The sequence below is a fragment of the Microcaecilia unicolor genome, chromosome 13 (assembly GCF_901765095.1).
Source record: "Microcaecilia unicolor chromosome 13, aMicUni1.1, whole genome shotgun sequence".
Lineage (NCBI taxonomy): Eukaryota > Metazoa > Chordata > Amphibia > Gymnophiona > Siphonopidae > Microcaecilia > Microcaecilia unicolor.
In genome coordinates this window covers 18,824,738-18,851,452 of record NC_044043.1, presented here as the reverse complement: position 1 = coordinate 18,851,452, position 26,715 = coordinate 18,824,738, and the positions used below count along the sequence as shown (strand labels likewise).

At 50.7% G+C, this 26,715-nt stretch overlaps 1 protein-coding gene across 2 annotated transcripts in view; it reads right to left on the bottom strand.

The window, feature by feature from the left end:
* The window catches only part of NSUN5 (NOP2/Sun RNA methyltransferase 5), an 88,962-nt gene that overhangs the window by 15,578 nt on the left and 46,669 nt on the right, over positions 1-26,715 (bottom strand). For both annotated transcript variants that reach the window (XM_030185950.1, XM_030185949.1), the window contains 2 exons: positions 3,471-3,649; positions 2,868-3,078 (listed from right to left, as the gene is read on the bottom strand). In XM_030185950.1, the coding sequence (XP_030041810.1) occupies positions 2,868-3,078; positions 3,471-3,649 (390 nt within the window). The remainder of the gene's footprint in view (positions 1-2,867; positions 3,079-3,470; positions 3,650-26,715) is intronic.

The following is a 26,715-nucleotide window of genomic DNA, read 5'->3' as shown; positions in this document are numbered from 1 at the left end:
CCCTGGGCTCGTCCTCCACAACCACCGGGAAGGGGATGGCCGTAGACATCTCCCGGACAAAGGAGGCAAAAGACAGACTCTCGGGAGGAGAAAGCTGTCTCTCAGGAGAGGGAGTGGGATCAGACGGAAGACCCCCAGACTCCTCGTCAGAGAAATATCTGGGATCTTCCTCTTCCTCCCACGAGGCCTCACCCTCGGTGTCAGACACAAGTTCACGGACCTGTGTCTGCAACCTCGCCCTGCTCGACTCCGTGGAACCCTGTCCACGATGGGGGCGTCGAGAGGTAGACTCCCTCGCCCGCATCGGCGAAGCTCCCTCCGCCGACGTAGTCGGGGAGCCTTCCTGGGAGGTGGCCGCGGTCGGTACCGCACGCGGTACCGACGTCGGGGACCTCAACCTGGGCGATGGGCCAGCCGGCGCCACGCTCGACGGTACCGGTGGCGCAAGCACCGCCGGTACCGGAGGGGTAGGGCGCAACAGCTCTCCCAGAATCTCTGGGAGAACGGCCCGGAGGCTCTCGTTTAGAGCGGCTGCAGAGAAAGGCTGAGAGGTCGATGCAGGCGTCGACGTCAGTACCTGTTCCGGGCGTGGAGGCTGTTCCGGGCTGTCCAGAGCGGAGCGCATCGACACCTCCTGAACAGAGGGTGAGCGGTCCTCTCGGTGCCGATGCCTGCTGGGTGCCGAATCCCTCGGCGACCCAGAGCTCTCGGTGCCGACACGGGGAGGAGACCGGTGTCGATGCTTCTTCGATTTCTTCCGAAGCATGTCACCGGAGCTCCCCGGCACCGACGAGGAGGACGTCGAATCCACCCGTCGCTTCCTCGGGGCCGAGACTGAAGAAGGTCGATCTCGGGGGGGCTGTACCGCAGGAGCCCTCAGGGTAGGCGGAGACCCACCCGAGGGCTCACCGCCACCAGCAGGGGAATGGACAGCCCTCACCTGCACTCCACCCGATGCACCACCGTCCGACGACATCAGCAGACGAGGTCCTGGTACCACCGACGTCGATGCAGCTATCCGATGTCTCGGCGCCGATGCAGAGGCCCGATGCCTCGATGCACTCGATGCAGGGGCGGCCGAGGAAGATGGTCTGGACGCTGACGACGTCGATGCACTCGAAGATCCCGGTGCCGATGCCGACGAAGAGCCCGAGAACAACACGTTCCACTGGGCTAGTCTCGCTACCTGAGTCCGCCTTTGAAGCAGGGAACACAGACTGCAGTTCTGAGGGCGGTGCTCGGCCCCCAGACACTGAAGACACGACGAGTGTCGATCAGTGAGCGAGATAACCCGGGCGCACTGGGTGCACTTCTTGAAGCCGCTGGAAGGCTTCGATGTCATGGGCGGAAAAATCACGCCGGCGAAATCAAAAGCCGAAATGGCGAAATTCGAAGCACCAAATTTAGAGGGAGAAAAAATCTCGACCGAGGCCGAAAAAAGGCCTACCCCGACGACGAAAGAAAACTTACCGGGGCAAAAAAGCTGGAAGTACGGGGAGGATTTACACGAAACCCGGCGGGGGGTTTCCGGAGCACTTCCCGACTAGGACAAAGCTTTCCCGAAGGAAAAAAACACGTTCAAACAAATTGTACGCGCGAGGTCGACTTTCCGGGGCTCGACACGGCGAAAACACGACCGTACCGAGTGCGGACAAAAGAAGACTGGCCGGCTCGAGCCGGTTTCGGGCGGGAAGACGGCCGCGCATGCGCGGTGCGCGCGGGCGCGCGAGGGCTAGCAAAGGACTTTGCTAGTGAAGTTTCCGATTGGAGGGGCTGCCGTGGACGTCACCCATCAGTGAGAACAAGCAGCCTGCTTGTCCTCGGAGAATTAGAAATATACATTTAATGGTACAGAAGGATCTTGGGTAGCATTATAATAAAAACATGATAGTAATACAGCAAGACAGTTCTGAATATATGTGGAGGATTTGTATATGTTCATATTTGTTAATCTTTGTGGTATGCCTTGTTAAAGAGATGGGTCTTCAGTAGTTTGTGGAAGTTGGTTAGTTCGTAGATCGTTTTTAAGTTGCGCGGTAATGCGTTCCATTAACTGTGAGCTCAGGTAGGTAAAGTTAGACGCATGCATTAGTTTGTATTTTAGACCTTTGCAGTTGGGGAAGTGCAGGTTAAGGAATGTGCGGGATGATCTTTTAGCATTCCTGGGTGGTAAGTCTATCAGGTCTGACACGTAGGCTGGTGCATCTCCGTGAATGATTTTGTGAACTAGGGTGCATATTTTGAACGTGATGCGTTCTTTAAGTGGGAGCCAGTGTAGTTTTTCTCGTAGGGGTTTAGCACTTTCATACTTTGTTTTACCGAATATGAGTCTAGCTGCTGTGCTCTGGGCTGTCTGAAGCTTCTTGATTATTTGCTCTTTGCAGCCGGCGTAGAGTGCATTGCAGTAGTCTAGATGACTGAGCACCATTGATTGTACCAGGTTGCGGAAAATGGTTCTTGGGAAGAAAGGTCTTACTCTCTTTAATTTCCACATTGAGTGCCTTTTTGTCACTTTCACAGCTGGAAAAAAAAAGGGGGGTATGTTTGTTAGTTCTTCAGTGTTACAAAGGAAGGCTTAGGGGGTTATAGGCATCTAGCTTTGTTATTCAAATATGCAGTCCACTTCCAGCCACTATTTCAATAACAAAGCTAGATGACTATAACCGCCTAAGCCTTCCTTTGTAAGTGGACTGCATAAGGATCTTAAAGGCTCACGGTGAGGCTAGTGTTTTTCAGTTCCCATATGCTGCTGAGTGCAAAACCCACTCGTCTGAACTGATCTGGAGTAAGGAAAGTAAAGAAAATTTGCAAGTAAGATCTAGTTTCACCATATACCTCTACCTTCCCTTCCAGCATCCCTGTAATACCTGAATGTTCCATTCCTCTCCAGTGCATCTTGCACCACATCCTCATTTTCCTGTTGGTGCAGCGAGCATGTGGAATAAACTACACACTGCACTGCAGGGAAGCTGAGTGCATGACCCAGCATCTTCCGCTGAAAGGCTGCTAGTGCTAGCAGCCGTTCTTCACATGAAGATTTCTCATCATCTGTCAACTGGTTCAGGCGATCCACTATCCCTGAGTAAGAGAGAAACCAGAGAGATGAACCACTGCTCAGAGGGTTTGTTTTTTTTTTAGGGGGGGGGGGGAAGAGAAGGGAGAAGAGGGAATGCATTCAGCCTCCGCCCGCAACCTGAAACACATGCAATAAAAGCTCAGTGCTTGTTCTCACCCTATACGGTCCCACACAAGCACTGCTTTGCCTTGCAATCTATCTTTCTGAATGGTTCTGGTTTACATTCCCCAAATCTCACTGCTCACTACCTCTTATTTCTGTGACCTGCTTCTTCCCATTGCCTTCCCTCCTATGCCCTTCAAGTGTCAATGTATTACCCCTTGTGGCTCAGAACCTCCCCTGGGCCCACTAACTTACCCCTCCTACATCCACGAGCTGCCTTGCAGCTACTCACCAGAGCCACTGCATGATGGGTCCAGCAGAATGTGTGTCACACTCATGTACTTGGGATCACGGGGCTCCACCTGCAGAAAATCCTGATTGGCCATTTCATGACATGTGACTCCAGCACGTAGCAGAAGGGTACTCATGGTAGCTAAACGTTTTGTGTCCAGGTCAAAAGCAAATATCTTCCTGAAGTTAGATAAAATGAAGAAAGTCAATTTTGCTTCCACAAACACGGATCAAGGGGTTCAAAATGCACAGAAGATGAAATGTAAGCCTTACGTCGCTGTATACTGGGCCACGACTTCCATCCACCCCCACAGCATACCAAAACATACAGAATGCTCATGTATGAACCTTTGCAATGTGCCTGGTCCTTCAGAATCCATGGACACCTAAGCCCATCAGAGCATTACATGTGGGCACAATCCGCTCCAACATGGAATCATTCATAGTGCTGCACCAGGACACCCTGCATGAACTCACACAGTATCACCATAAGGACACTTAGCCGCCACCTGCTGAGCATTCAAGGGCTGCTTGGTGGGACAAACCTTCCATATTTGGACCCAGGCAGTGTCCTACCAAGACAGAAGCTACATGCGTGGATCTTTACTGTGTTACACAGTGAGACAGACAGGCTTATTTTCGAAAGAGAAGAGCGCCCATCTTTCGACACAAATCGGGAGATGGGCGTCCTTCTCTCAGGGTCACCCAAATCGACATAATTGAAAGCCGATTTTGGGCGTCCCCAACTGCTTCCTGTCGCGGAGATGACCAAAGTTCCCGGGGGCATGTCGGAGGCGTAGCAAAGGCGGGACTGGGGTGTGCCTAACAGATGAGCGTCCTTAAGCGATAATGGAAAAAAGAAGGGCGTCCCTGACGAACACTTGGCCGACTTTACTTGGTCCTTTTTTTTTTTTACGACCAAGCCACAAAAATTGGGGATGACCTCCCCTGACTCCCCCAGTGGTCACTAACCACCTCCCACCCCAAAAAAAACAACTTTAAAAAACTTTCGTCTTTTTTTTTTTTTTTTTTTTTTAGAGTACGGATGAAGGATGTCCTTCGCTATGCCTCTGTCCCTGTGACGGCAGTTGAGGACGTCCAAAATGTGAATGTTTCTGTGAGAAGGACGTCCATGCCTTTGCTATGCCTCTGACACCCCCTTTATTTATTTGGATTTTGGATCACAAGTAGCAGCAATGAGATTTGAACTGGCCACCTCTGGGTTGCAAGACCAGTGCTCTAACCACTAGGCCACTCCTCCACTCCCTTGAAATTTGGCTGTCCCGGCGGGGGAGGGGGGGGGGGGGGGGAGAGAGACAGTATGCAGGTCCCTGGGGGAGGAGGTGTGTGTGTGTCAGCGGAGGCATAACGAAGGCGTGCATGTCTATCACACTTGCTTGTTAAACTACTATCATGCCTTATCATTATCATGTTACCAAGATCCTTCTGTAATACTAAATGTACATTCTCTTATATACCTTCTCCATTCATGATGTATTGTAAGCCACATTGAGCCTGCAAATAGGTGGGAAAATGTGGTATACAAATGCAACAAATAAATAAATAAAATAAATGTCCTTCTTTCAAACATTTTGGACGTCCTCAACTGCCCCTCCCCCCACAGGGATGGCCAAATTTCAAGGGAGTGGAGGAGTGGCCTAGTGGTTTGAGCACTAGTCTTGTAATCCAGAGGTGGCCGGTTCCAATCCCACTGCTGCTACTTGTGATCCAAAATCCAAATAAATAAATGGGGTGTCAGAGGCATAGCAAAGGCATGGACGTCATTCTCACAGAAACATCCATATTTTGGACGTCCTCAACTGCCGTCACAGGGACAGAGGCATAGGAAGGACGTCCTCAACTGCCGTCGCAGGGAAGGACGTCCTCAACTGCCGTGATGGAGGCATAGCGAAGAAAGTCCTTCACCCATACTTTAAAAAAAAAAAACACATCCCTGACGAGCACTTGGACATTTTCACCTGGACTTGTGTTTTTCTAAGGTTGTAGACGGCTATTAAACACGCAGCTTGTCTGCATGTATGAAGCTGTCTTTGGCATGCACAGAGCAGCCACGCATAACGCTTGGCTGCTCTGCACTGGCTTCCCCTCCTTAGGAAGGAAGTCGTGTGCAAATGAGCTAACAGCGAGCAGCTCATTTGCATGCATGCCCGTTCCTTTCCGAATCACTACGGGATCGGTAAAGGAAGGGCTTTTTCCGTTCGGTTAGTGGGACCAGTGCACTACAAATGCTGGCTCCTCCCACGACCAAATGGTTTGGATTTGGTCGTTTCTGAGATGGGCGCCCTCGGTTTCCATTATCACCTAAATTTGCTGATTTGGGCGTCCCCAACCGTATTATCGAAAGGAAAGATGGACGCCCATCTTGTTTCGATAATACGGGTTTCCTCGCCCCTTCGCGGAGCTGTCCTGCGAGGATGGCCCCAGGAAAACTTGAGCGCCTCGTTCAATTATACCCCTCTATGTCTCACTGTGATGGTAAAATTATGTCTTACCTGATAATTTTCTTTCCTTTAACGCAGCAGATGAATCCAGGAACTAGTGGGTTAAGTCCACCTACCAGCAGGTGGAGATAGAGATAAACAAACTAAAGGCAGTGATGCCAGACATCCAGCTCCTTCCTCAGTTAGTATGTCATTCGTAAGCATTTGCCAAGGCCAAAAATACGAAACCAATAACAATCAGAAACCATCCTCACTATGAAAAACAGAGAACCAAATAAGAACTTCAAAATAACTGCAACTTGATCCAGAAATCAGAATCCTTTTTCGTGTTCCCATATCTGTCTGAACTCTGCAAGAGAGCCTGGAAGGAAAAAATAGCCAAACTGCGCGGAAAATGAAAACACCGTCGGCCGAACTAGGGAGGGATCCTGGATTCATCTGCTGCGTTAAAGAAAATTATTAGGTAAGACATAATTTTACCATCCTTGTCAATTGCAGCAGATGAATCCAGGAACTAGTGGGATGTACCAAAGCATTCCTTAAGTAGGGTGGGAAGCCGACGCTCCCCGCACCAACACTCCCGCCCCCAAAACTCGCATCCTCCCGAGCAGACACGTCTAACCTGTAATGCTTGGCAAAAGTATGAGGGGACGCCCAAGTAGCTGCCCGACAAATCTCTTCCAGAGATAAGGCCTCCGCCTGTGCCCGAGTAGAATGCGCCTTCAGGGCCACAGGAGACGCCCGCCCTTGTAGCAGATATGCCGCTCCAATGGCTTCCCTAATCCTTAGAAGCAGCCTCGCCTCTTTTTGATCCCGACAAGAGCACAAAGAGATGATCCGAGCGTCGAAACTCGTTAGAGATCTGCAAGTACCGAAACAAGGCTCTCCGCACATCCAGGAAACGTAGCGAGGCAAACTCCCCCGGATAATCCTCTCTTTGAAAAGACGGAAGATAAACTGCCGACATGGAAAGCCGAAACCACTTTTGGTAGAAATGACGGCACTGTCCGGATCGACACTCCTGCTTCTGAAAACTGCAAAAAAAGATCTCTGGAAGACAAAGCCTGAATTTCAGAAAATCCTCCTACCTGAAGCAATGGCCACCAAAAACACTGTCTTAAGTGTTAGATCCTTCTCAGAAACCTTATTCAACGGCTCAAAGTACCACATTCAAATGCCACGCCGGGCATGGCTCCCGCAGAGGCGGCCTAAGCCGAAGGGCCCCGCGTAGGAAACGGACCACATCAGAGTGAGCTGCTAAAGAGGAACCGTCCAGTTTACCCCTAAAACAAGCTAGCGTGGCCACCTGCACTCGAAGGGATATGCCAATCCCTTTTGAAGACCATCCTGAAGGAACTCCAGAATAACCGGAATGTCCGCCCGAAAAGATGATTCAGCACGCAAAGCACACCACGTCGAGAACGCTTTCCACACTCGAGCGTACACTGCTGAAATTACTACTACTACTATTTAGCATTTCTATAGCGCTACAAGGCGTACGCAGCGCTGCACAAACATAGAAGACAGTCCCTGCTCAAAGAGCTTACAATCTAATAGACAAAAAATAAAGCAAATCAAATCAATTAATGTGTACAGGAAGGAGGAGAGGAGGGTAGGTGGAGGCGAGTGGTTACAAGAGTCAAAAGCAATGTTAAAGAGGTGGGCTTTCAGTCTAGATTTAAAGGTGGCCAAGGATGGGGCAAGATGTAGGGGCTCAGGAAGTTTATTCCAGGCGTAGGGTGCAGCAAGACAGAAGGCGCAAAGTCTGGAGTTAGCAGTAGTGGAGCAGGGAACAGATGATAAGGATTTATCCATGGAGCGGAGTGCACGGGAAGGGGTGTAGGGAAGGACAAGTGTGGAGAGATACTGAGGAGCAGCAGAGTGAGTACATTTATAGGTTAGCAGAAAAAGTTTGAACAGGATGCGAAAACGGATAGGGAGCCAGTGAAGCGACTTGAGGAGAGGGATAGTATGAGTAAAGCGACCCTGGCGGAAGACGAGACGGGCAGCAGAGTTTTGAACCGATTGGAGAGGGGAGAGGTGACTAAGTGGGAGGCCAGCAAGAAGCAGATTGCAGTAGTCTAAATGAGAGGTGACAAGGGTGTGGATGAGGGTTTTGGTAGAGTGCTCTGAAAGAAAGGGGCGGATTTTACGGATGTTGTAAAGAAAGAAACGTCAGGTCTTGGCGATCTGCTGGATATGAGCAGAGAAGGAGAGAGAAGAGTCAAAGATGACCCCAAGGTTTCGAGCTGAGGAGACAGGGAGAATGAGAGAGCCATCAACAGAAATAGAAAATGGGGAGAGTGGGTAGGTGGGTTTGGGGGGGAAAATGAGAAGCTCGGTTTTGGTCATGTTTAATTTCAGGTGGCGTTGAGACATCCAGACAGCAATGTCAGACAAGCACGCTGAAACTTTGGTTTGGATGCAAGGTGAGATATCAGGGGTAGAAAGGTAGATTTGGGAGTCATCAGCATAGAGATGGTAGGAAAAGCCATGGGAGGAGATTAATGAACCAAGGGAAGAAGTGTAGATAGAAAAGAGGAGGGGACCAAGAACAGAACCCTGACAGGCAGAGGGATAGAAGTAGAAGAGGATCCACCAGAGTGAACACTGAAGGTGCGGAGGAAGAGGTAGGAAGAGAACCAGGAAAGGACAGAGCCCTGGAATCCAAGTGCTGAAACAGACTGCTTCCGTGCCCCCAAAAGAGTGGCAATGACTGGTCCTGAAAATCCCTTCTTCCTCAGCTGCCGCCTCTCAATAGCCAGACCGCGACCAAAGCGGGAGGGATTTTCCATCTGAACTAACCCTTGATGCAGCAGATCGGGAGTCACCGGAAGTCGCAATGGTGGCTCTGAGAGTGCTCAAACGAGATCCGCATACCACTGCCGTCGGGGCCAGTCTGGGGCCACTAGAACGACCGTCCCCCGATGCCGCCCTATGAGGCAAAGAACTCTCCCTATCAGAGGCCACGGCGAAAAACATACAGTAGTTGTTGTTCCGGCCATGGCTGGAGAAGAGCGTCCAATCCTGTGGATCCTGGCTGCCTTTTGCGGCAGAAGAACTGGGGAACTTTGGCATTGCAAGCCATGGCCATGAGATCCATTACTGGTCTTCCCCCACGTTGACAGATCAGCCGAAAAGTCAAGTCCGACAGCGTCCATTCCGCTGCGTCCAAAAGAGTCCGGCTGAGAAAATCCGCTTGAACATTGTCTTGACCCGCAATGTGCGCTGCCGACAGACTCTGAATGTGCACTTCTGCCCATACTAGAAGACGAGACGCTTCGACTGCGAGTGCCAGCCTGCCGATTGATGTAGGCCACCGTCGTGGTGTTGTCCAAGAATACACAAACCGCCCGCCCCTGCAGAAGGTGCTGAAAACTCTGCAGCGCATTCACGACTGCTCGCAACTCCAGATGATTTATCGGCCAAATCGCTTGGAGAGGGGTCCACGATCCCTGAGCTACTTGATGAAGACAATGGGCTCCCCAGACCGCAAGGCCGGCATCCGTCACGACTACCAATCAATTGGCAGACGCCAGAGAAACACCCTTCTGCAAACTGGCTGACCGGAGTCACCATGTGAGACTGTCCCTGGCCCAGCTCAACCAAGGAAGGCGTCGTTGATAATCCAGTGATGTCGGCGACCATCTGCTCAAAAGGAAATTCTGAAGAGGCCGCATGTGAGCCCTTGCCCATGGAATGACCTCCAAGGTCACCATCATGGAACCGAGGAGCTGAACATAGTCCCACACTCGGGGAGCGCGACGACTCAATAAGGTCCGTACCTGAGAAAAAAATTTGATCCTTCGCCCCTCAGGGAGAAACACCTTCCCCCACTACGTATCAAATTGCACTCCAAGATACTCCAGACTCTGAGTAGGAACCAGATGACTCTTGTCCATATTGACCACCCAACCTAAGGATTGCAACACCGCAATCACTTGGTCGGTGACCACTCGACTCTCCTCTGCTGTCGTCACCCGAATCAGCCAGTTGTCGAGATATGGATGCACTCGAATCCCCTCCTTCCGCAGGAACACTGCCACCACCACCATGACCTTGGAAAAGGTGTGTGGGGCAGTGGCCATTCTGAAAGGAAGGGCCTGAAACTGGAAGTGCTGACCCAGCACCGCAAATCTGAGAAATCTCTGATGGGGCTGCCAAATGGGTAAGCTTCCCTCAAATCAAGAGCCGTCAAAAACTTGCCTGGTTGAACAGCAGCAATAACTGCCCTTAATGCGGAAGTGACAAACCCGCAAAAACTGTTTTACTTTTCTGAGATCGAAAATAGGCCGAAAAGCCCCTCCCTTCTTTGGAACCACAAAGAAAATGGAGCACCGACCTGCTCCAGGAACAGGGACGGCAGCCCCAATCCTTAGCAGGTCTCACAAACACTGCAGAACCGCTGTCGGCCCAAGATACTTAGCGGGACTCCAGAAAAAAGTCTGTGACAGGAGAGAAAAATTCTAGCTTGTAACCTTCTCGCACCACATCGAGGACCGACTGGTCCGAAGTAATTCTGGCCCACTCTGGAAGAAACAGAGAAAGCCGACCACCGATCTGTCTCCTCCCGAGTGGACCTGCGCCCCATCATTGGGAGGCCCGAGAAGGAGCCCCCTGATGAGAGGGGGGTCCAGCCAGATGCTTCTTGTTGCGAAAGGGAGAACGCTGCCCAAAACGAGGACGCTAAAAGGTTGCATTGGACCGCCCCAGGCGATACCGTCGCGTCTCTCTAAAACGTGACCTCGAGGCTCCCCGCCTGGAAGTAGACTTGGGTCTATCCTCCGGAAGACGCTGAGATTTGGAATCCCCCAAATCTTTAACAATCTTTTCTAGGTCGTCCCCAAAAAGCAATTTCCATCAGAAAGGCAATTTAATGAGCCGTTGCTTAGAGGCCATATCTGCAGCCCAATGACGGAGCCACAGAAGACGCCGAGAGGAAACGGTCAAGGCCATGAGTTTGGCCGAAGCACAGACCAAATCATACAATGCATATGCCAAGTACGCCAGCCCAATATCCATCAGCGACATCTGAGGAGTTCCCGGCATATCAGACTCCGAAATTGAATCCATGACAGACAAGCTCTAGCCGCATAAGAACTACAAACAGAAGCTTGAAGTGTCAAAGCGGCCACCTCAAAGGCACGTTTTAAAGAGGCCTCTAGCCTTCTGTCTTGCATATCCTGAAGTGCCATACCACCTTGCACTGGAAGAGTAGTCTTCTTAGTGACCGCCGTCACCAGGGCATCCACCCTAGGTAGAGCAAACTGCTCTAAACAGTCCGCTGAAACCGGATACAGCCTGGCCCTGGCCACTTTCAGCCCCCATCCGGATCCGCCCACTGGGCCGAAATCAACTCTTCAATAGCTTCATGTACTGGAAAGGCCTTAGAAGGTCATCTGGCCATCAACCGCAACCTCAGCACCTGAGAGATAAAAGAGGACAACTCCGAGGGTCACGTGATGTCGTGCTAAAGAAGCAGACGTCGGTGAGTGAGGCTCCCAGTCCCAACCACCAACCCCGCCTTGTATAACGATCGAAAATAAGTGCCCCACGCATAAAAAGCGGAGGGAACGATAGAGGAACACTTAGTGCGCCTGGAGGGAGATAAGATCAGCGCTGATGACCGCACGTGCGACTCATAAAGACAAGCTATCTAAGAGCGGATCCAAGATGGCGGCGGGCAGTGGCGAAGGCCAGACTTCGGTTAGCTCCGCATGGGTGGCCGAGATTGTTGCGGAGGTCACCCATGCCATAGATGCTACACTGGATAAGAAACTGCAAACCTTGTCCGCCAAGCTTGATAATGTAGATGGCAACGTAGAGGCGCTCAAAGGAGAGTTTACGGCATGCACGCAGCGGGTTTCAGACTTAGAAGACAAAATGAAACAGCTGGAGACGCTGACGGAGAAGCTGCAAAGTAAAATGCGAGACTTAGAAGATAAAGCAGATGATATGGAAAATCGATCCCGAAGGGGAAATCTGAGACTTGTAGGTTTACCCGAATCTCTCCCAGAAGATGATCTGGGTAAGTTTTTGGAAGAATGGCTGACAAATACTTTAAGGCTATCACAGAATATGGGGCCCCTTCGAATTGAACGAGCACACAGGCTGGGGCCTCGTAGGGCACCAGAAGACAGACCCAGGGTGGTCATTTGTAAAATCTTAACTTATGCTCACAAGGTGGATATCCTGCGGGCTATTAGAACGAAGGGGCCTCTAAAATATGAAAACAAAACTATACTATGTTTTCAGGACTTTTCAACGCGAGTGTCAGGTATGCGGAAAGCATATGCGCCTATATGTACAGAGCTGCATAAGCGCCATATCCAATTTGCGTTAATGTACCCTGCCCGATTAAAGGTGTTCCAGGAGGGTAAAGTGCAGTTCCATGACACTCCAGAATCCGCCAGGCTGTTTCTTCAGGGGCTGCCGGAGAGTGATGCCAGTACAAGCCGCTTGCCATAATGCATCCAATTAAAACTGAAAGATACTAGATGGAACTTTAAATTGAGAATTGAGGATGCTGAAAAGGAAGTAGAAACACGACAGTGATGGTGTACTAGTTTGGGGAAACTATAATACTGTGCATGGATTTTTGGACTAGGAATATAAAACATGGAAGAACAGATACCTTTTTCGGGTGGAGTATGAAGGGTTACAAAAAGCTGCAAAACAGATTTTATATATAATCTTTGGATACTCACACAGGCATGCATGGAGATACAGACTGTGGATGTACAAGTTTGCACGGAGTATTATGAAAACAGTGGTAGGAGGACCTAATTGGAGAGAGAAGAAACAAAGCTAAATAGAAGGGACGCTATTAGGCGTGTTTTCGGGGCGCTTGGCCTTCGGTTCCATAGAACCTGTGGGGCTTTGGGGGGCTGGGTGCTTTGGAGATATGCCCTTGTGTTAAAGAAAGAAATGTAATATACCTGTGATACCTGAAAAGGATAAGAAACGGGGGTGGGAGGTTCTACATGGCAGACATGCATAATTCGGCTGGCATGGTTTATGGTGGGAAGCACTGATATTTGTATAGAAATCTGTATAGAGGGCACTCACAGATGAATCCTGCTTTGCTCTTGATGGGCAGACCGGGACTAGATAGGCAAGGTGGGGGGGGGGAGAGGCGAGGCTGGGAGATCATTCACACGGGCCTTGTCCATTATACACAATGGATAGATGTGGGAGGGAGGGGAAGGATATAGGGGGGATCCAGGGAAGGGGAGTGAGAGGGAGGGTAAAAACTGAACATGCCTCGCCCGACAGTGGAAGGGTTGGGAGGGGGAGGAGGGAGGGACGGAGGGGGAAGAAGTAAGTCGTCCGTCTTTTTGTAATGTTGTGTTGTATGTTGTAATGTTTTGTGTCTTTTGCTGCTGTGGGGGGATATGGGGGGAGAACTTGCGGAGGAGGAAGGGGTTGGGGGCTGATGGCTGGGACGGCCCTAGACCAACCCTAATAATATGGGATGGAGACAAGCTCACAATGGATGAGATAACATGAAGCTGTTAAAGTTTGTTTCCTGGAATATTAGTGGAGTGTCCTCACCAATTAAAAGGAAAAAAATAATGCGGGATTTGAACAGACATGGGGCAGATATTGCATTTTTGCAAGAGACCCACCTATCGACGGTGGAACATCTCAAATTTGGCTGTTGGTGGGTGGGTCAGGTAGCGGAGGTGCCAGCAATAGGAAAGAAGGCGGGATTGCTGATATTAATACGGAGGGGTGTAGATGTAGTTATACAACAGACGTGGAAAGATCCACAAGGCAGATATTTGATACTGCAAGTATTACTTAATAAATTGCCGGTGCTGCTCTGCAATATATATGGACCCAATACATACAACCAAAAATGGGTGAGAGGATTAATTGGTAAGGTAACCAGTTTAGGGGAAATGCCACTGATAATGGGAGGAGATTTCAACATGGTGCATGATCTCACTCAGGATAAATCCAGGGAGCCCCTAAAAGTTAGTAACAATCCAGATAAAGGTATTGCACTGTTCTGCACTAGATTAGAACTGATAGATGTATGGAGGATTCTACATCCAACTGAACGGGACTACACACATTTATCTAGAGCACATGGTACACAGTCTAGAATAGACTATTGGCTGATATCTAGAGAGATGTTTTCACGGGTAGGGGAGGCGGGGATTGGGCCATATAGCATATCGGACCATGCATTTGTATGGTATACATTAGAATTTGGAGAGAGCAAAGATCAGCAATATGTATGGCGCTTTCCGCTGAAATTATATCGAGACCCCCATTTTAGAGAGCATATTTTGAAAAAATGGGAAGAATATCAATACCACAACGAAGAACATAAACAACAACCGATACTATATTGGGAAGCAGCAAAAGCGGTATTGAGAGGGGAGACAATAGCGTACTGCTCTTTCCAAAAGAAAATGCGAGATAGGGAAATCATACGTCTAGAAAAACAGGTGAGGGCCACTAGAATTCAATATGGGAGATACCCTACCCCCGGGAATCGTGCTCTACTACTGACACTCCAGACTAGCTTAAATGAGCTTCTTCACGAAAGGACAATGAAATCCATCAAATATTATCAATATCAGCTCTTTTTACATAGTAATAAGGCGGGCAAACTTATGTCGAGGTTGATAAGACAGGCAGGAGGCTCAAGGATTATTACTCACATAGAGAAAGCAAAAGGGGAACTGGTGAGAACTGATAAGGAAATAGCTGAAGTGTTCAGTAGATATTACCAACAATTATACGGTAAGACCCTTGAGGAACCCATGGATGGAAACATGTATTTGGATAATTTAACTCTGCCAAAGTTAGGAGAGAGGGAAGCTAGCAAACTGAATGGAGATATCACAATAGAAGAAGTAGAATTGGCCGTTAAGCAAAGTGCGCTCTACAAGGCGCCAGGGCCAGACGGTTTTAGAGCAGAATTTTATAAACTGCTATCTCCCCTGATTTTGCAGACACTACAAGCATATTTCAAGCAATTTGTGATAGACGGCAATATACCGCAATCACTTCAGTTGGCCCAGATAGTGTTGCTATTAAAATCAGGGAGAGATCCCAAAAAACCATCATCATATAGGCCAATTTCGTTGTTAAACGTCGAAATGAAATTATATGCGAAGATTCTGGCCAACAGACTGGCTAGAGTGCTACCTCAGCTAATCCTAGAACAGCAAGTGGGATTTGTGGCAGGCCGCACTGTAGCACATAATATGAGACAAATAATGCTGTCCATGGAATATGTGGAAGCAGCGAAAACGCCATCTTTACTGGTCAGCTTTGACGCTGAAAAAGCGTTTGACCGTGTACATTGGAGATTTATGTTTACGATTCTTAAGAGGTACGGTTTTTCGGGATTCTTTTTGGATGCCCTGAGAGTGCTATACAGATCTCCCAGACCTAGGATTCAGGTGAATGGAATACTGTCGCCTGAATTTAACATACATCGTGGGACTAGACAGGGGTGTCCCTTATCACCTATGCTCTTTATATTAACGATGGACCCTCTGCTTAGAGAAATTATGAGCAATGCAGAAATTAAAGGAGTGGAGATAGGGAAGCAGGTGTTCAAAATCTCTGCATTTGCTGATGACTTATTAGTACATGTGGTGGACCCCCAGGTGTCCTTTCCAACGCTAATGGAGTGTTTCGAGGAATATGGTGAATACTCTGGGTTTAAAATGAATTTAGATAAATCCATTGCCATGCCTACGGAACACTCCATGAGAGCGAGTTGGCTAGGATCTTTTCCAGTAAAGTGGGAATACAACTCGTTTAGATATCTGGGAATTCAACTATGGAGGTGCACTTGGAATTTATATAGAATAAATATAGATACCCTATTGGAACACTGCAGAAGGACTTTAGCATCTTGGCAGCAGTTACCTATTTCATTATATGGCAGAGTTCAGTTGTTCAATATGGTGCTGTTTCCGAAATGGCTATACATTATACAATTGTTACCTTTTAAAGTACTGAAGAAGGATCTGAAGAAATTCCAGAGGCTGATCTCGCGGTTCTGTTGGGCGGGGAAAAAACCACGCATGCAGTTTAAATATTTGATAGGAGCGTGGAAGTATGGTGGAGCAGGCATTCTAGATCTATCCCTATATAACTATGCATGCTTATTCCGACATCTAGGGGATTGGATCTTGGGAGAGGACAAATACACGCCTAGGGAATTTGAGGCTGCATACTATTCCCCATGGCACTTCAACTCATTATTACACTGCCCGCAAGCATCCCTGCCAAATAGGCTAAGACAGAGTAGATTACTCAGAGCAATGAGAGAGACGTGGAAATTTTTGACAATGCTGCTGGGGGGACGAGGAGATATATCAGATCAACTCCCGATAAGGGGAAATGTTAATTTCATGCCGGGAAATGACAATGTCAGCTTTGCTCGATGGGCAGTCAAGGGACTTACATGTGATAGATGAGGAAGGTAAATTATATACATGGGGTGCTCTGCTGGAAGCTGGGAAAGTCGAGCATAAAGATTTGATGGCATATCTGCAATTAAGACATTATATAAGGACTTTGGAGAGAGGGGCCTTGGTCCCGTCCTTGGGAACAAAAATACGGGGGTTCTTTGACAAATTTCAAGAGGGGGAACTTTCGATATCAGGGTTACATAAGGCAATACAGAGGGAGTCTAAGGAGAGGACATTTGGGGACCTTGTCGCCAGATGGACTCCAGAAATAGCAGGGAGACTGAGCCCTTTGAAGCTAATAAAGAGAATTCCAGAGATTTCGATTAATGCAACCTTGAGGGAATGTCAATTTCGTATTATTCATAGGGCATACTTCACACAGGAGAGATTATTCAAAATAGGGGCAGTAGATTCACCCATATGCCAAAAATGTAAACAGGGGACTAATTCTTTTCTTCACTCCTTATGGGACTGCTCTCAAACTAAGATTTTTTGGAAGGAGATATTTGGATATTTAGCAAAGTTGACTGGGTGTGTGGTTGTGCTTTCACCAAGGGCCATACTGTTAGATTACTATGAAGATTATCATCTAGAGAACAGAACATACACGCTACTGTTACGGAAGGCAGGGGTTTTGGGGAAGAAAGTGATTTTAGGAGTGTGGGTGGGAGATGAAACACCGTCTTTTTGGGTGTGGAGAAATAAATTTCATGCCCTAATGGCTTTTGAACATAGATATGCTAAACGCACGCCCAAGAGGCTGAAGCAATTCCATGAAGTATGGGGAGTGTACATGGACTCTCTGCCACACAGAGCGAGAAGTCTGCTGCTAAATGCGGGTTGAGGACTGTAGGATTAGAGAGAGGACACTCCAGGGAGAACAGTGATTTATATAGGATGGGGGGATGGGGTCCCCCCTTGTTTTAGGATCGCTGTCTTCCTCTTCTCCCCCCCTCATGCTGGACATATTTGTATATAAATACCGACAAATATGTATATACAGTGGGGGAAATAAGTATTTGATCCCTTGCTGATTTTGTAAGTTTGCCCACTGACAAAGACATGAGCAGCCCATAATTGAAGGGTAGGTTATTGGTAACAGTGAGAGATAGCACATCACAAATTAAATCCGGAAAATCACATTGTGGAAAGTATATGAATTTATTTGCATTCTGCAGAGGGAAATAAGTATTTGATCCCCCACCAACCAGTAAGAGATCTGGCCCCTACAGACCAGGTAGATGCTCCAAATCAACTCGTTACCTGCATGACAGACAGCTGTCGGCAATGGTCACCTGTATGAAAGACACCTGTCCACAGACTCAGTGAATCAGTCAGACTCTAACCTCTACAAAATGGCCAAGAGCAAGGAGCTGTCTAAGGATGTCAGGGACAAGATCATACACCTGCACAAGGCTGGAATGGGCTACAAAACCATCAGTAAGACGCTGGGCGAGAAGGAGACAACTGTTGGTGCCATAGTAAGAAAATGGAAGAAGTACAAAATGACTGTCAATCGACAAAGATCTGGGGCTCCACGCAAAATCTCACCTCGTGGGGTATCCTTGATCATGAGGAAGGTTAGAAATCAGCCTACAACTACAAGGGGGGAACTTGTCAATGATCTCAAGGCAGCTGGGACCACTGTCACCACGAAAACCATTGGTAACACATTACGACATAACGGATTGCAATCCTGCAGTGCCCGCAAGGTCCCCCTGCTCCGGAAGGCACATGTGACGGCCCGTCTGAAGTTTGCCAGTGAACACCTGGATGATGCCGAGAGTGATTGGGAGAAGGTGCTGTGGTCAGATGAGACAAAAATTGAGCTCTTTGGCATGAACTCAACTCGCCGTGTTTGGAGGAAGAGAAATGCTGCCTATGACCCAAAGAACACCGTCCCCACTGTCAAGCATGGAGGTGGAAATGTTATGTTTTGGGGGTGTTTCTCTGCTAAGGGCACAGGACTACTTCACCGCATCAATGGGAGAATGGATGGGGCCATGTACCGTACAATTCTGAGTGACAACCTCCTTCCCTCCGCCAGGGCCTTAAAAATGGGTCGTGGCTGGGTCTTCCAGCACGACAATGACCCAAAACATACAGCCAAGGCAACAAAGGAGTGGCTCAGGAAGAAGCACATTAGGGTCATGGAGTGGCCTAGCCAGTCACCAGACCTTAATCCCATTGAAAACTTATGGAGGGAGCTGAAGCTGCGAGTTGCCAAGCGACAGCCCAGAACTCTTAATGATTTAGAGATGATCTGCAAAGAGGAGTGGACCAAAATTCCTCCTGACATGTGTGCAAACCTCATCATCAACTACAGAAGACGTCTGACCGCTGTGCTTGCCAACAAGGGTTTTGCCACCAAGTATTAGGTCTTGTTTGCCAGAGGGATTAAATACTTATTTCCCTCTGCAGAATGCAAATAAATTGATATACTTTCCACAATGTGATTTTCCGGATTTAATTTGTGATGTGCTATCTCTCACTGTTACCAATAACCTACCCTTCAATTATGGGCTGCTCATGTCTTTGTCAGTGGGCAAACTTACAAAATCAGCAAGGGATCAAATACTTATTTCCCCCACTGTATATATATTTTTTTTTTGTCTGTGTGTCTTGGACTTGTATTTGTCTGTGGTCTGGTGTCAGATGAAGATTGTTGTTGAGAGATGGCGACTGGGTGGGAGTGGGAGGGAGGGAAAGGGAATAATTGAGAATGCAAAGGATGCTAAGTGGAAAATTCATCGGACATATCACAAAATAGAGATGTATTGATGGGAGCTTTAAGTACATATCCATATTGTTTAATTGTCCCCTAGAGCCCACAATATGCTCACTAATTGTTCAGCTTTTGGGCGACTGGTAAGGTGGGATGGGAGCTGGGAGATTGAAGATAAGACTGAGTTGAGTGCACGTGTTCTCGTATAGTTATGATTGTTGATATGTTTTGGTTGACTGAATTGTTCAAAACAGTGAATGATACATACCTGTAGCAGGTGTTCTCCGAGGACAGCAGGCTGATTGTTCTCACGACTGGGTGACGTCCGCGGCAGCCCCCACCAACCGGAAAGAAGCTTCGCGGGACGGTCGGCACGCAGGGCACGCCCACCGCGCATGCGCGGCCGTCTTCCCGCCCGTGCGCGACCGCTCCCGCCAGTTGAATGACTAGCAAAAGATGAAACACACAACTCCAAAGGGGAGGAGGGAGGGTAGGTGAGAACAATCAGCCTGCTGTCCTCGGAGAACACCTGCTACAGGTATGTATCATTCACTTTCTCCGAGGACAAGCAGGCTGCTTGTTCTCACGACTGGGGTATCCCTAGCTCTCAGGCTCACTCAAAACAATAACCCAGGTCAATTGAACCTCGCAACGGCGAGGGTACAACAGAAATTGACCTACGAAGAACAACTAACTGAGAGTGCAGCCTGACCAGAATAAATTCGGGTCCTGGAGGGTGGAGTTGGATTTACACCCCAAACAGATTCTGCAGCACCGACTGCCCGAACCGACTGTCGCGTCGGGTATCCTGCTGGAGGCAGTAATGAGATGTGAATGTGTGGACAGATGACCACGTCGCAGCTTTGCAAATTTCTTCAATAGTGGCTGACTTCAGGTGGGCCACTGACGCTGCCATGGCTCTAACACTATGAGCCGTGACATGACCCTCAAGAGCCAGCCCAGCCTGGGCGTAAGTGAAGGAAATGCAATCTGCTAGCCAATTGGAGATGGTGCGTTTCCCGACAGCGACCCCTAGCCTGTTAGGGTCGAAAGAAATAAACAATTGGGCGGACTGTCTGTTGGGCTGTGTCCGCTCCAAGTAGAAGGCCAATGCTCTCTTGCAGTCCAATGTGTGCAACTGACGTTCAGCAGGGCGGGTATGCGGCCTGGGGAAGAATGTTGGCAAGACAATTGACTGGTTAAGATGGAACTCCGACACCACCTTCGGCAGGAACTTTGGGTGGGTGCGGAGCACTACTCTGTTGTGATGAAATTTGGTATATGGAGCATGAGCTACTAGGGCTTGAAGCTCACTGACCCTACGAGCGGAAGTAACTGCCACCAAGAAAATGACCTTCCAGGTCAAGTACTTCAGATGGCAGGTATTCAGTGGCTCAAAAGGAGGTTTCATCAGCTGGGTGAGGACGACGTTGAGATCCCATGACACAGTAGGAGGCTTGATAGGGGGCTTTGACAAAAGCAAGCCTCTCATGAATCGAACGACTAAAGGCTGTCCAGAGATGGCTTTACCTTCCACACGATAATGGTAAGCACTAATCGCACTAAGGTGATTCCTTACTGAGTTGGTCTTGAGGCCAGACTCTGATAAGTGCAGAAGGTATTCAAGCAGGTTCTGTGCAGGGCAAGAACGAGGTTCTAGGGCCTTGCTCTCACACCACACGACAAACCTCCTCCACTTGAAAAAGTAACTCTTTTTAGTGGAATCCTTCCTAGAGGCAAGCAAGACCCGGGAGACACCCTCAGGCAGGCCCAACGCAGCGAAATCTACGCCCTCAACATCCAGGCCGTGAGAGCCAGGGATGGAAGGTTGGGGTGCAGCAACGCTCCGTCGTTCTGCGAGATGAGAGTCGGAAAACACTCCAATCTCCACGGTTCTTCGGAGGACAACTCCAGAAGAAGAGGGAACCAGATCTGACGGGGCCAAAAGGGCGCTATCAGAATCATGGTGCCGCGGTCTTGCTTGAGCTTCAGTAAGGTCTTCCCCACCAAAGGTAAGGGAGGATAAGCATACAGGAGGCCGGTCCCCCAATGGAGGAGAAAGGCATCCGACGCTAGTCTGCCGTGCGCCTGAAGTCTGGAACAGAACAGAGGCAGCTTGTGATTGGTCTGAGAGGCGAAAAGGTCCACCGAGGGAGTGCCCCACTCTCGGAAGATCTTGCGTACCACTCTGGCATGGAGCGACCACTCGTGCGGTTGCATGACTCTGCTCAGTCTATCGGCCAGACTGTTGTTTACGCCTGCCAGGTACGTGGCTTGGAGGAGCATGCCAAACCGGCACGCCCAACGCCACAGCCCGACGGCTTCCTGACACAGGGGGCGAGATCCGGTGCCCCCCTGCTTGTTGACGTAATACATTGCAACCTGGTTGTCTGTCCGAATTTGGATAATTTGGCAGGACAGCCGATCTCTGAAAGCCTTCAGTGCGTTCCAGATCGCTCGGAGCTCCAGGAGGTTGATCTGCAGATCCTTTTCCTGGAGGGACCACAGACCCTGGGTGTGAAGCCCATCGACATGAGCTCCCCACCCCAGGCGAGATGCATCCGTCGTCAGCACTTTCGTGGGCTGTGGAATTTGGAATGGACGTCCCAGGGTCAAATTGGTCCGGATGGTCCACCAGAGCAGTGAAGTGCGGCAACTGGTGGAGAGGCGGATGACATCTTCTAGATTCCCGGTGGCTTGGAACCACTGGGAAGCTAGGGTCCATTGAGCAGATCTCATGTGAAGACGAGCCATGGGAGTCACATGAACTGTGGAGGCCATATGACCCAGAAGTCTCAACATCTGCCGAGCTGTGATCCGCTGAGACGCTCTGGTCTGCGAAGCCAGGGCCAGGAGATTGGTGGCCCTCGCTTCGGGAAGGTAGGCCTGAGCCGTCTGGGTATTCAGCAGAGCTCCTATGAATTCCAGAGACTGGGTTGGCTGGAGATGGGACTTTGGGTAATTTATCACAAACCCCAGCAGCTCCAGAAGCTGAATAGTGCACTGCATGGACCGGAGGGCTCCTGCCTCCGAGGTGTTCTTGACCAGCCAATCGTCGAGATATGGGAACACGTGCACTCCCAGCTTGCGTAGGTAGGCCGCTACCACCACGAGGCACTTGGTAAACACTCGTGGGGCAGAGGCGAGCCCAAAGGGCAGCACACAATACTGAAAGTGCCGTGCGCCCAGGCGGAATCTGAGATACTGTCTGTGAGCTGGCAGTATCGGTATGTGAGTATAGGCGTCCTTTAAATCCAGGGAACATAGCCAATCGTTTTCCTGAATCATTGGCAGAAGGGTGCCCAAGGAAAGCATCCTGAACTTTTCTTTGACCAGGAATTTGTTCAGGCCTCTCAGGTCTAGGATGGGACGCATCCCCCCTGTTTTCTTTTCCACAAGGAAGTACCTGGAATAGAATCCCTGCCCTTCCTGCCCGGGTGGTACGGGCTCGACCGCATTGGCGCTGAGAAGGGCGGAGAGTTCCTCTGCAAGTACCTGCTTGTGGCGGGAGCTGAAAGACTGAGCTCCCGGAGGGCAATTTGGAGGCAGGGAGGCCAAATTCAGGGCGTATCCGCACCGCACTATTTGGAGAACCCACTGGTCGGAGGTTATGAGAGGCCACCTTTGGTGAAAAAATTTTAACCTCCCTCCGACCGGCAGATCGTCCGGTACGGACACTTGTAGGGCGGCTATGTTCCCATGGATCCAGTCAAAAGCCCGTCCCCGGCTTTTGCTGTGGAGGCGCAGGGGGCTGCTTAGGCGCACGCTGTTGACGAGAACGAGCGCGCTGGGGCTGTCCCTGTGCCTGACGAGGCCTTCGGGCCGGCTGGTTGTACCTACGCTTCGCAAAAGAATAGGGTGCAGCCTGCCGGGCCCGGGAAAAACGTCCACCTGTGGAGGTGGATGCTGAAGGCGCCCGGTGGGAGAGCTTGTCGAGAGCGGTTTCCCGCTGATGCAGTTGGTCCACCATCTGCTCGACCTTCTCACCAAAAATGTTATCCCCCCGGCAAGGGACGTCGGCCAGTCTCTGCTGGGTGCGGTTGTCCAGATCAGAGGCGTGCAGCCATGAGAGCCTGCGCATCACTATACCTTGGGCCGCAGCACGAGATGCCACGTCACAGGTGTCATAAATACCCCTGGACAGGAACTTTCTGCACGCCTTCAGCTGCCTGACCACCTCCTGATAAGGCCTGGACTGCTCCGGCGGGAGCTTCTCGACCAGGTCCGCCAGTTGTTGCACATAGGTCCGCATGTGAATGCTCATATAGAGCAGGCATGATTGGATGCGGGTCACGAGCATGGAGGATTGGTAGGCCTTCCTCCCAAACGAGTCCAGAGTGCGAGACTCCCGCCCCGGGGGCGCCGAGGCGGTATCCCTCGAACTCCGTGCCCTCTTGAGAGCAGAATCCACGACCGCCGAGTCATGGGGCAATTGTGGCCGCATTAGCTCTGGGTCAGAGTGGATCCTGTACTGGGACTCTGCTTTCTTGGGAATGGTGGGGTTAGTTAATGGTCGCACCCAGTTCCGAAGCAGCGTCTCCTTTAGGACATTGTGCAGCGGCACCGTGGAGGACTCTCTAGGTGGTGATGGATAGTCGAGGACCTCGAGCATCTCGGCCCTCGGCTCTTCCACAGAGACCACGGGGAAGGGAATGCTGATAGACATATCCCGCACAAAGGAGGCAAAAGAGAGACTCTCGGGAGGTGAGAGTTTCCTCTCCGGTGAAGGCGTGGGGTCCGAGGGAAGGCCCGTAGACTCCTCTGAGGAGAAATATCTAGGGTCCTCCTCTTCCCCCCACGAGTCCTCATCCTCGGTGTCGGACATAAGCTCATGTAGCTGAGTCCTGAACCGGGCCCGGCTCGACGTCGAGGCACCAGGGTCTCGGTGTCGTCGAGCGGTGGACTCCCGCGCCGGCGGGGACGGAGCTCCCTCCATCGACGGGGACTCCACCTGTGTGGCGGTCGAGACCGGCACCGCAAGCGGCGGCGGTGTCGACGGCCCCGGCGCCGGGCTAGAGCTCGCCGGCGCCACAGTCATCGGCGCCCCCTGGCGCATCAGCCCTTCCAGGATCCCCGGAAGGATGGCTCTGAGGCACTCGTCCAGGCCCGCTGCCGGGAAAGGCGGTGGGGCCGGTAGGGGTGTCGGTGCCAGAAGCTGCTGGGAGCCAGGAGACAGCACTGAGGTGCCGGAACCCCGACGCGTCGGTACCTCCACAACCGACGGAGACCGCTCCTCTCGACGGTGACGCTTCGGCGTCGCCTCCTCTGCGACATCGGGCTGCACCGAGGGCGACCGGTGACGACGCTTCTTGTCTTTTTTCCGATGCCCGTCACCGGCGCCGGAGGGCATGGAGGAGGAGGAGGTCGATCCCCCTCGGTCTCGAGGTACCGGGTCAGACAGGGTTCGGTCCCGTGGCCCACGAGCTGAGGGATTGACCGGGGCCGACTGCCCACGCGGCCTCTCACCCCCACTCTCACCGGAGGACCGGCGGGCCGACAGGACCTGTTCTCCTGGGGTCGCTGCCATCGGTGCCGATGTCTCGGGCATCGATACCGGTACCGAAGGACCGGGCGTCGATACCGATGCCTTCGAGGTCGACGTCGAGGGGCCGGCGCAAGTTCCAAAAAGACGGTCCCGTAGAACTTGCCTCGCAACCTGAGTCCGTTTCCGGAGACCGAGACACAAAGCACACGACTTGAGATTGTGCTCCGGCCCGAGGCACTGGAGGCACCAAGCGTGGGTGTCGGTCTGCGAGATCGGCCGGCCGCAGCGACCACACTTTTTAAATCCACTCGGGACCTTCGAGGACATCGACGGAAAAATCGCGTCGGCGAAGTCAAAGTCGTCAATGGTGGCTGAAATCACACCACGAAAAAGCAAAACGACCGTGCGGCCACTAGGCCGCAACGCGGCGGCCCCGCTGGAAGCGAGGGAAAAAAGGGAGCGCGTGCCCCACACGCGCAGGGTTTCTCTTTTTTTTTTTTTTTTTTTTTTGGTAAAAGAAACCGGGCGGTAACGAAAACCGTTAGTAAAAAGTAGAAAAAAGCACGATCAGCGTACACGCGATCGAACAATCCGGCGGCTGAACAGAGAGAGCGGCAAGGCACGACTCTCTCCAGGCGCGGAAAAAAATGAACTGGCGGGAGCGGTCGCGCACGGGCGGGAAGACGGCCGCGCATGCGCACTGGGCGTGCCCTGCGTGCTGACCGTCCCGCGAAGCTTCTTTCCGGTTGGTGGGGGCTGCCGCGGACGTCACCCAGTCGTGAGAACAAGCAGCCTGCTTGTCCTCGGAGAAACACTGTTTCAATGGGAAAAGGGGGAGGGTGGGGGGGAGGAGAAGGGGGGGAAAAAGTTTGATGAATATAAGTAATAAGATGTTTACTTGGATACGAATTCATGCTTAAAGTCATGTATATTCGAAACCTGCAATATGTGATTTCTTTGATCAGGTCATCAATCAAAGGGAAAAAAAAGGGGGGGGGGGGGAAGGTTGCAACAAATAGTTGGAAGGGGGGGGGGTTTAATACATAAATTTGATGACCATTACTATGGATGTATACCGGTGATGTTTCTGTTACAGCTGTTCTTTATGTGCTTTAGTGAAGTTGTATTTTTGGATTTTGTCATCAATAAAAACTGTTGAAATCTAAAAGAGGACAACTCCCCCTTATGGAAAATCCTCACGGCGGAAGAGTCCTCCGGTTGGTCACTGTCCTCCACGTCCTCTACCCCCATCTGCTCCGAGAGAGCCACCACGGAGGAAGCTGCAAGCGACCGTATGCAGGACCCCTCCTCAGACCCCAAAGAAAGCCTAGGCTTTTTAAGGGAGGAGAAATCCTCTGGGGAAAAACCCCAAATCTCTTGGTTACCCCCAGACCTCCTGAGAGAATCAAAGGCCGAAGCTGTCGCAGCCGCGTGAAGGAGGGGGGGGCAAGGCCCTTTTCAACAAAAATGCCTGATGGAGTAGCAAAATTAACTCTGGCGAAAACCCCTCCCCTGCAATGGAGGAGGTCGCAGCCATGGCACCTGCACCACCGCCCACAGTGCCTGACGGCCCCCCCGACTCCCCTACAAGCAGAGAAGAAGCTTTGCCCAAAACCGCTACCAGAGCCGGCTCCGTGACTGATCGCAAAATGGCGTGAGAATCGCCAGGCTCTGGGCGGGAAAACATGCTCTCGGGGGGGGGGGGGGGGGGGGCACCACTCTGTCGAGTCCCGCCAAATCAACGCACTCCGCACTGCAAAGGCCCGCTGCTGAATGCCGTTTCCCGCATCAGGAACAGCGTTTTACCGCCTCCGCTGCCATCGCCCGTCCCCGAACAGGAACCCAGCAGGACTTATCCCGGACCAGAAAAGCGCGGGAACCAACAGCTGAGCCGAAGAAAACAAAACTCTCTGACTCCACTTCGAGGCAGGCTCAGACAAGCAGGCAACAGAAAACAGGACTTGGACAGCAGTAACACAAACCTGCTCTCGGCAAAAACACACTTCCCTGTGCTTCTGTGTTTCTCTTTTAAATAAATTCTATGGTTCTTTTTTTTTTTTAGTGAGACAGAAACAAACGGAAGGAAAGGAACAGCAAAAGCCTGTTCAGAGGGAATTTGAGGTGCAGCA